The sequence below is a fragment of the Xenia sp. Carnegie-2017 genome, unplaced genomic scaffold (assembly GCF_021976095.1).
Source record: "Xenia sp. Carnegie-2017 unplaced genomic scaffold, XeniaSp_v1 HiC_scaffold_22, whole genome shotgun sequence".
Lineage (NCBI taxonomy): Eukaryota > Metazoa > Cnidaria > Anthozoa > Malacalcyonacea > Xeniidae > Xenia > Xenia sp. Carnegie-2017.
The window spans coordinates 12529366-12540130 of NW_025813485.1; the positions used below are offsets into that span (position 1 = coordinate 12529366).

The 10765-nt window shown below is 35.3% G+C and overlaps 2 protein-coding genes across 2 annotated transcripts; both read right to left on the reverse strand.

Moving 5' to 3' along the window:
• Positions 1 to 403: 403 nt before the first annotated feature.
• LOC124447318 (nuclear receptor subfamily 2 group E member 1-like) lies at positions 404 to 4769 on the reverse strand. Its single transcript, XM_046998221.1, is given in 5 exon segments — positions 404 to 980; positions 1126 to 1713; positions 1716 to 2102; positions 2729 to 2962; positions 4666 to 4769. Coding segments are annotated over 5 exon segments (1488 nt in total). The 5' UTR covers positions 4700 to 4769; the 3' UTR covers positions 404 to 735.
• Positions 4457 to 10248, reverse strand: LOC124447317 (cilia- and flagella-associated protein 300-like). The gene is made up of 10 exons (XM_046998220.1): positions 10148 to 10248; positions 8430 to 8511; positions 8211 to 8249; positions 7620 to 7653; positions 7105 to 7190; positions 6741 to 6823; positions 6231 to 6341; positions 6097 to 6158; positions 5821 to 5887; positions 4457 to 5326 (listed from the first exon to the last, which is right to left on the reverse strand). Exons 5-10 carry the CDS (start codon positions 7133 to 7135, stop codon positions 5198 to 5200), a joined length of 483 nt encoding a protein of 160 aa, XP_046854176.1. The 5' UTR covers positions 7136 to 7190; positions 7620 to 7653; positions 8211 to 8249; positions 8430 to 8511; positions 10148 to 10248; the 3' UTR covers positions 4457 to 5197.
• Between the last annotated feature and the right edge of the window lie 517 nt (positions 10249 to 10765).

Sequence of the window (10765 nt, forward strand, 5' to 3'; positions counted from 1 at the left end):
AGTGGTAAAAGTAAACACGGGGGGTATGCCCCCCATTATGTACATGGTAAGAGATTTATTGGGTAACATGCATTAATCGCTGTGGTATATTTTCTAAGGAAAACAGACTTTCCTATTGTCACACTTCCAATCTAACAATCTAACAGCCGAAGCATTTTTGAGAAAAAATGCTCATTGTCATCGATACAGAAGAAAAGGGTTAGGATCTCTAATTGATCGCAATAAAATAGAATGACATTTCTTCTCAATTTTAACTTCATGCTATACATATTAAATTAAATGTAGTTGTAAAACAACTGTCCTCTTTTAGGTAAGAAATCAAACAAGGCCGTCCTGTTACGGAAAACATTCTTGAATGTTCCTATTTTCACGTTTTGAAAATACGATGAACAAATAACATGGATTTCGCTTTTGTTGGCATTTAATTAATTAAATTTGAGTTTTGTACTTAGAAATTGTGCTTGAGCAGATTATGGGAGGATCAGAGCCAACAATGTTTTGTCCACTGTATAGCATTTACTTTTATATTTGAAATTTAAATACATAAAAAAAGTAGGAAGTCGCCTATAAATAATTGTGTAACGGCTTTTTTCACAAAATCCGCGGTTCGGTAAACTCACAAGTAATTCTAATCGGATATAACATCAACTTGTTTTTGCAAGTTAGCTTGTTTAACGAAAATCTTCACTTTTTCATGGAGAAATCTCCATCCCAATGCAAGAACATGCAACACAGTCAACACGCTTTGAACATCTCACAGAGGATTTTTCCAACGGAAACGACTTCATAAGATTTTTTAAAAAAGACTTTTTCCACCATTTTTGTGTTGACAGAACGAAGCAATGGCAAAGAAAGAAGAAGCTTTCCGAAGCGAGCGATATGACGAGTTTCGACATTTCTTTGGCAATGTTCGCCAAGGATTATCTGGGCTTGATCTTGCAATTTTTCGATTTCATTCGGGGCTCTTAGTCCGCGAAGTTCTAAAAGATTGAAGTGAAGCTTCACAATAGCTATGATTTAGTAACTGTTAGCAATGAAATATTCAAAGCAACGACTCATCAACTCGTGAAACGATGTAATAAAAGCCCTGCTGTTGATTTTCAATAAAGAAGCATGAAAGTTTACCTGACTTGAAAAGAACCAAGGCCTTGAGGCATGCATATTCAACATCGTCCATCTGAAGTTGATGAAAACGAGCTACAACATTTTGCATCGTTCTCATATCTGTAAGCAATTCTCTTGTTGGTGGAACTGCTTGTGATGGCAACTCGCTCGATGATAACAGTGTGGTGTTATCGACAGGCAAACGATGATGAACGACATTCAGTATGAACAATTCAGTCCAAGATTCCTCAAGTAGAATAGCTTGATCACAAAAAGGCAGATCGGCGAACAACTGAACATTCCGTGCCCAGGTAACTGACATGTAGAGCAACTGAATTGAAGAGTCATAAAGACAACGGTTCATGGAGGTACATGAGAATGGTTCTTGAAATGTTCTATGCTCTTTAACATCAGTAGCATATTTTCTGTCAGCACGATTCTTCGTCATATTGTTGTTATCATTCTCGGCCTCCTTTTCACGTGTTCCTCCTTTTCGGAAGTGACGATTTGCGTTGGTGTCATCGTGTGGCACGGCAAGTTGATTTACATTCAATTGGTAATGGTTCTTTTGGTAATCATAGAGAGACGAGCTCTCGCCATTGACACCATTTTGAATTGTACAACAGTCGAGCTATGATGTCCATTCGCACTTTGTAATGACTGCTCAGTGAGTCTGTTCACGAGGATCTCCTTGCTGTTGGCGCTATTTTGAGAGATCTTAAGATATGCGTTTGGGTAGTTGTAATCAAAGAAAAAACCATTGTCGCCATTTTTCTTAAAGCCAGAGTCAAAATCTGTGAAAACTGTGTCAGTTCTGCTCTCTAACCCGTTCCATTGGTTTTCCGATACTGCGGACGAGTAGGGTGAGTCGGATCCAGAACTTGTCTCATGCTTCACTAGTTTTGCAGCCTTGCTGCCTTTCCGTGAATTACATTTTCTTTTGGCCGCTAATTTCTTGGCGTGCAATATAGACCTGGGAGCTCGTTCATGTTGTACAGCTAACAAAACCATAGAATAAATGGTGTTATTCTTCACAGGCAACGATTTGTCATCACACATTCCCCTAGGCAAATTATTTTAAGTAGCACACAAATGGATCCAAGCTAGTCTCTTAAAGTCAATTGCGATTAAGCTGTTTTGATTCGATGTGAGCAATCTTTATAACTGTTTTACATAATGATAATTACCAATAAATAATGCTACTATTACCAAACGGTGAACGGAACTGATGATACTTCTTGTTAATATTAATTTTAAAATTGGGTATCTTTGAATTCAGACAAGATGCCTCCTTTTTTAAAGCACGAGCTACCCCATTCTTTACAGGGCAGTCAGTAAAATACGGTGCTGTGTTTAATTATGAGAGATTCATTCATTTAGAGATTATATATATACATCTCGGGGAGAGGGGGCAGAATATCTTTTTATGTTGTGTTTATTTCAATTTATCAGGACGAGCACATTAAAACTTAAAAGTTTCAAAGAATATTTTCAAAAAAGAAATTTCATAGTTAACTGAAAATAACTAGACGTTAAGGCTTTGAACAATAATAAAGCCTGCATACTAACACTTTTCCGACCCCCACCCCTCAAGTGAAAAGTAATTGTTTAATCATCAACCAACCATCTGGGTTCATGTTAACTTCATAACATTTCTTCAGCCGACATGATTGGCATTGATTGCGCCTGCTCACATCAATGACACATTCACCAATATTCTTGCAACTGTATTGAAGATTTCGTCGAACGCTTCTCTTGAAAAACCCGCGACAACCGTCACATGATAGCACACCGTAATGTTTCCCGGATGATCGATCCCCACACACCATGCACGAGCTCTGGGACCTACTAGTGAGCTCTGAAAAATCAAACACACATTATAAATAATATAGCTATAGCTATCTACATTGGCGCACGTAGAAAAAATATGTTAGTTGTAAATAAAAAGTATGTAACATAAATTTTATAAGTCCGTAAAAAGATATAATACATAGTTACTCTGGCTAAAAAATGTTATACCGCCTTTGGCCTATGGGTCGTACTATATATATATATGGTATTTATTTCCCAATTCGGACGTTTGGGGTCAGGAGATGACTATTTTTAAGTAAAATAAAGCGCCTTAAAGCACATAGCTGTGCAATTGTCAAGTTTTTGCACAATTTTCAAAACAGGCCAAAACTTTGAAAGTTTGTTGCGTTCACGCAGCGTACGTCGTTTTGCATAGTATAACCAAAATAAACATCAAAAATGACTAAGAAGTGTTCAAAAATTTATGAGTCATCCATAGATTGACGCAGGTACCTGAAATCAAATGATTGTTTCGTTCAATGAAATGAACTTTAGTTCGTCATAGATCCGTGAAGCTTTGTCATTTGACAGTCTTTAGTTATTAAAAGATCGGTCAAAAAACTAACTTGTCTTCAAGAATTAATTCATGATAGAAAATTTGTCAAGCCTTAGTTTCATAAAGAACGGCAGCATTGGCGGCTTGATAAGGGCAAACGTTGACTTGATATAAGTCTCATGTCATGTTTAACATAATTTATGCTATATATATGCAGCTGATGGCTGATTCAACTATTCTGCTATAAGAAGAAACAATTCCGGAAATAAGTTTTCGCATGGTGTTTGTTTACCAACTATAGAACTAGTTTCTTACATAATAAAAAGTTTACCTACCCATCATTCTATTTTCAAAGGTATTTTAAATTAAAGACAGTTAAATATCGTGTATATATGATCTTGAAAAAAAATTAAAGATGGACAAAAGCGATAACATTTTTATTCTACTTTGTAGTCCAAAGAAGATTTTTCAAAAACGTACAGATGGTTGATTAAGTGTATTATCATATAACGGCCGCATGAGCGATGAAACACTATAAGACCAGCTGCTCGCACACCCACAGATTTTAACGTCTACTAACAGGTAGTTCTAAGCCACTCGTGTATGCTAAACGTCCTTCGTAAGCAGGGACTGTCCATTATGATTAAATTTAATCATGTTTTTCAAAGTGCTTTGTTGTTTAGAAAGGTGCTCAATTCCTCTTATTTAAAATACAAATCAAACGTCAATGCTGCAGAAACGCATAGATCAGTTTGATAGCCACGATCCAATGAACTCAATATTATAATAACAAAGTTAAATCTGACGGCAACTATACATTGAACATGCCGTGTAACCCCAAGCAAACTCCGCCATATTTATGTTTTTGCTCTTTTCTCTTATACGCTACGCATTAAAAACATACCGTGAAAACACGGTGATTATTAACGACAGCACACTTTATAACAAGGAAATAATGAGACCAAATAAAAACTACGAGTAAAGATCACTTGCGATCTGCGTATGTATAAAGCATACTACCATAAATTAGGGCATTTTATTCAGCTAGATACCAATCTCATCACAGATTCCTTTGCGACAAAACTTACAATGGAGGTTGACAATTACATTATCTCTTTACTCCACCCAATAAGCGGTGACATAATTCATCGATGATGAACCAGACAAAGCCAAGTATCATGTTGAGTATGTTTAATCATCTAATCACATTTTACCTTGTTTTCGCGAGTAACGTTCTTCAGAGTTCATTGTATTTTTCTGTTGTTTTTTGCGAAAAGAGAGCCAAAATGATTCGAGACTGCTTATACTCGGTGTACAGATCAAGCGTAAAGCTTCAAAATCATTTATACAGCTAACCTTTATGATATGCAGATATCGAATACCTGCTCAAATTGCGGGTAGCGTTTAAAGTAATTCTTCGTTACAATTGGTTGGGAGAAGAACATTGATTGTTAAATATATGTACACGAATTTTTCAGTATGTACGTAGTTATGTATGCATTTTGATCCTTGGATATAGGTAAAGTTCCACATACTTATCGTAGGTCACAATGATCGTACCTTGCCTCATTGACGAAGACCTGCCCGCAATGAAATCATGAATAAGCCGAAAAATTCATAAGCGCATTCCATGACGGAGTTCACAAAAGCAAAGTTTCATTAGTTCTTTATACCAGCCAATGAAGTGGGCGACAAAAAACCGACGCAATACAAGCGCGCGTTGCTTCAACGAAAATGACAGGAGCGTCACCAAGCAATACCAAGCCACTGATGATACCATACGAACACGTTTCGTTTCAAAGGATCCACGACAAGATAAGAAAAGGACTGTGAATGTTTCTTTCCATGCGGATAAATCATTTCCTCGTTACCGTTCTGTAAGTTATATAGGTAAGTTATAACATTTATACTTGAGGGGGGGGGTATTTGGCCACCCCGGCCCTCTTATTGGCCTAGCACTGAAACAAAATTACACCCCCCCCCTTGTAGTTGGTATTTCAAATATTTTGCGGATGACACATTCCTCGATGCTTATTTCACAACATGTCTGTTGCGTTATTGTTAAACTACTCTACAAATGCATAAAATAGCATTTACGAAATTGCAGTTTTTAAAATTTGTATGGGGAAGGGTATTTCTGGGCTCTCTGCCACATGGCTCATGCTTCACAGGCCCTTTTGAGGTTAATGGCCTCTCAGGGCAAAATCTTTACAATATCTCTTGAAGTAAGGAAAATGACAAGTTGGAAATATGACAAGTATGCTCATGGAAAACACATTCTTTTACTATATGCACATATCTTCCCACAAGAAAATATGCAAGAAACAAGCTATCTAAAATATACATATACAAATACAGCTTATACGTACCCATGCAGATATTTTAAAAACATGTGATCGCGTTTTTATTTCTTTAGTCCTTGAATCCTTGGAGACGCTGTACGATCGTAAAAAAACAAAAAGTTGAGTCTTATAGTTGAGAAACAATGACTAAAACCATTGTGAAAGACGTAGATGGTTTAAGCGTGACTTATACGGCGCGGACCAACCACAGAAAAAGAATGTGCGAAGTTTTCGTTCTCTTGTTTGACAAACAAGCATAAACAGTTGGAATTTTGTTGTCTTTGACACACACATACAACGTACCTTATGAGATCTTTATATATTGCTTTCGCCGACTCGAGATACGGATTCACATCATCCTCAAACTGAGAGCAAAGTAATGAATACCAGGTTGAAACAGAGCAAACATAGCTAAACTGCAGAGAATACCCACTTACTTGGCAGACATCTCCACCAAGACATAAATGAGCGAATATTCTGAATATAAACTCGCTTTTCTCAGTATCAGAAAACACATCATAATGATCAGATTCATCCGTCAGATGCATCTACAGTGAATCAAATACTGCAATTAACTGACGTCTTGTCTTCACAGTCTACACTTTTTACAAGTGATTACAACATTTGGCTAATTGTTCGAAAATAAAAACTAACTGCATAAGGCCCGTTCACACGATCCAATTTGACAGATCCGATTGTTTCGATTCCTCTAATTTTTCAAATTGTTGGATCCGACTGTCAGAAACTTACTTTAAATGTGTTCATATGATCCGTTTCTTAGTATTCGTTTTTTAGCATCCGTTTTTTAGCATCCGTTTTTTAGTATTCGTTTTTTAGTATCCGTTTTTTAGTATTTTTAGTAATCGCAACATTTTCCTCGACATTTTTCTTGTAGGCCTTTTTATATTGTTTTATTGATGAGAAAATGAATGAGTACTATTGAGTACCTTGCGTAGCTCGTCTGATATCAAAAATCCTTCGATGTATTCATCAAAACATTTATAGATCATTCCAGAATCACGAACCAAACCTGAAGCAAAGATCTTGCATCCATCGACTTTTTATGAGTATATCCTACCCTTCCCCCCACATACAAACTCTCATTTCTTTCATTCGTTAAATAAGGATGTGTGCCTGGATATATTTAGATCCAGTTCAGAGGAAGGCGCATGTAAATGTAAAGAAACACGGAATAAAAAATACAGAAGGAACATAGCCTTTCTTGTTATTTATATGTATATACGATTGACTTAAGTAAAATGTCCAATTCAATGGCACTTCTCTTCTTTTCAACATATTTTGCTCATCTACCTTGCCTAAAGAGTTTATTGAAAAACTCCATATTCAACACAGAGCAAGGAACAGGATCGACAAAACTTTATCAATATTCAACGCTCCTGAACGAGAAAAACATAATGCAATTATTTGTAAGACCTATACGAGCTTACTATTTAGATTATGATGTAAATTCTTCTATCTTATACAATTTTTCCATTACAGTTTTTCAATATGTACATTTAATATAGTTTGTATGCAGGGCCCCTATGGAGACCAGTTGATAAATGGGCTACCCAGCTAAAAAAGAATTTTTCTTTCCATTTGCTGAAAACCCGTTCTGTGAGCTAATAATTAATGAGTAACATAAAAATCGGCTGCGAGCTTTTTCTTTAATCATACCGAATTGGGTGTAACAGTTATTAAATTAAAATATAACTACTAGAATCATATGTTTCATAATAGCAGACGGCCACCATAAACTGCTAAATATTCAGTGATATTATTGAACTCCCTAATTAGGCGACAGCTAAAACGTACGACAATCTTACCTATAGAAGCCGACGATCCACTTTTGGAAAAAACCTATATACATATATTGTAAAAAACAATGAAACATGCTGGTGTATCATTTTGTAAACTAAAAATCTGTGCTGTATGTATACAACAAGACACGGAAATCTATCTCAAGGTCACGGCAATAACTTCTTGAGATACTTAAATCGATTTTAAGAACATTGACAATGTATTTGATGCGTCGAAAATTTCATCTTCGTTAACTTTTTGGAGCTAGAAGAAGATGATTCCGCGCCGTTAGGAGAAAACGCTCGTTTCGTAAAGATACAATGAGATAGAATTTCGACCAGAGGGAAATATCGTACGGACAGTTTTACTTTATAAATGTTTTCTTTGATTATTCTCTCAAACAATGTAATCAAACTATACACCTTTGCTGCGTCTTAAATTTGAATTGCAACCTTTTAGAAAGATTTGCTGAATAGTTTCATTACTTATATCTAAAAATTGTCCGTGAAAGATGGTTAGTGCGGTCTGAAATCATTTGGGGACAAATTTAAACTTAAAACCAAAACAAAAAAGTTTGTCTTATAAAAGTTTGTCTTAAAAATTCTTGAATAATTTACCTGAAGATTGGCTTGAACGCATGGATCTGTGAGAAAATCCTAAATAGGTAGATGAAACATTTACATCTATGGATACGTTCAATTTGAACAAAATTGATAGCAGAACCAAAGGATGAATTTTACCAAAAAGTTGTGCTATGCCCAACAGAGCTGCATAAGTTTAATTTAATTGAAATTGCTGACAATTTTTACAATAAAAATGCTACATAGTTTACTTACCATAACAAAATCATTTTTTTTATATTGTTGAAAGTGCTTGTCAAAGGTAAACATCTGTAGTTTCATATGATCATACATTCCCCTAGAAAAAATTCCATTAATAGTTCAAGACAGGAGACGGCTACCATTTAAGACAAAACGCCCATCTCATTTACACATGAATGAAGGTGATATAGATCTATTTTGAGAAGTATGATGGCACATGAAATATTGAAATGTTCCATTCTTGAATATTAAAACTACAACAATTAGTCTACAAGGCATCCCATCTCAATCATTGCATTACAAACATGTAGCTTCAACTCAATACTGTAACGATTCAATAACTGTGCCCAGGGTACACACTAGGGATGTTTGAGTTTGAAGGGTAACATGCAACACCCCTAAGCTTTTGTGAAATATAAACAAAATGTCTGTCCACAAAATGAATTGAGGCCAAAAATTAGTTGAGCAAATATTGCAAACACTTGAATCAAATAAAGATACTTCAAAATTCTGTTGCAGAATGTATAATCCCCCTTACACACACACCCTCGCCAGTTCTTTTGGTAGATATTGCGTGCCCAAGTAAAGAGTCAGCAGGCAATTTATAAAAAACATTACAAAATCATGACATGATTCTCTGAGATAAACACCCTTTGTAACAACTACAAACACATTGATGTAGTAAGTGCAATTTTAAAGCAAATTTTATCAAGTAACTGAAATCAATCAATTGCTTCGAAGTATTTTGCTGATTGTATTATAAATGGATTAAAGAATTTCCATAATTTCAGCTAAGTTTTCGGACGACTTTATTCCAAGATCAACAAAATTTTGGGTTGCTCCATTAGAGTGATATGATCATGCTGATATAATTTGGGGGGACACTAGCAATGACATCACTAATGTTTTGTTTGCAAACAATTTCAAGCAGACAGTAAAAACATAATGCACTTATTAGTCAAGATCCATCAATTTTCTGCAGTGAGGTGTTGCAGTAATACATAAGATCACAAAAATAAAACCATTTATATAAAACAAAAATAAAAAATGTTTCACACTTGTCCTAAAACCTGATGATTTCGCTTGTTGTGTCAAGTTAGCGGTGGATATGACAAAAGCGAGTAGCAAAAAATCTTTACATGTTTGTAATTGTAGATCGTCCAGGTTGGTTTGGTCCTGAGAAGGACTGTTTTTGTTGTTGTTGACTGATGTTTCGACAACCTTAGCGGTAGTCATCTTCAGAGTCAAATGAGGAGTAAACGTCAGGTTAGCCGTATTTGTTATCTGGTTCATTGTATTGTGTGTACAGGAAATGTGTATTGTCATTGTGAATTAGTGTGAAGTGAAATATTTTTAGTTGTGAAGTGTGATTTAGGACGATCTACATTTACAAACATGTAACGATACTCCCGGGTTCAAACCATTTACTTTAAAAAATCTTTCACACAACTTGTGAATTCAATTTTTGAGCTCAAGGTTGTCCTTTCTACATACATGACAAACTACATCTCATAAATCTGGCTGGATTCAAAATGTAAGTTTTTAACCTCAAAAATAATTTAGATAAATAGATTTTATTCCATTTTTGAGGCTATCACTATCTATCAGATTATACTATCAGCCGTTCAAATTAAACGACAAATTAAACGACAAATTAAACGACAAATAATAAGCTCAACAACAAATTACGAGAAAATTGATCTAGCTTTTCAATTGCTGCAAAGTCTTTTTACCATTTAGTAAGCAGCTCCTTTAAAACGTTGGATGAAAATGCAGGAAACTTGCGATCGGCTACGTACTGGAAATTAAAGTTTTCCGCCATTTTTAAAGTATGTTTGTTACCTTGACGTGAACAAATACTTCATGTACGTATACTTAATACTTTTCCAAAAAAATGCACATCAGAAACAACATTTTCTTTTTCAGAAAATTGACTTCAGAAAATGATTTCTTGGAAAACTGACTAAGGACGTTTAAATTTTATCAATTTATGCATGCCACTTGCCAAATCTTGACGAGAGATATTAATATAAAGTGTAAAAATAAGACACAAAGAAAGATCACCAAATACGCCAGGAATCCGACAAATTTTCTTGAGTCTCTACCCAAAGTAAAACGATTTTTAAGATCTTCAGTTTACTCTGGGTAAGATTGAGATGTTTGCCTATCTCCAAGAAAAGAAAGCCCAGTAAGAAGAACATCAAAAACAACTAACAACAAGTGCAAATATGGAAAGATCAGTTGATTCACGTTGAAAGTGTAATCTAAGCGATTCCTTGTTCAGTCCGGTTGCACGAAGCATGGATAGCGTTATTCACTGGATAGCAAATTTTTCTGAACGTTCATAAAAT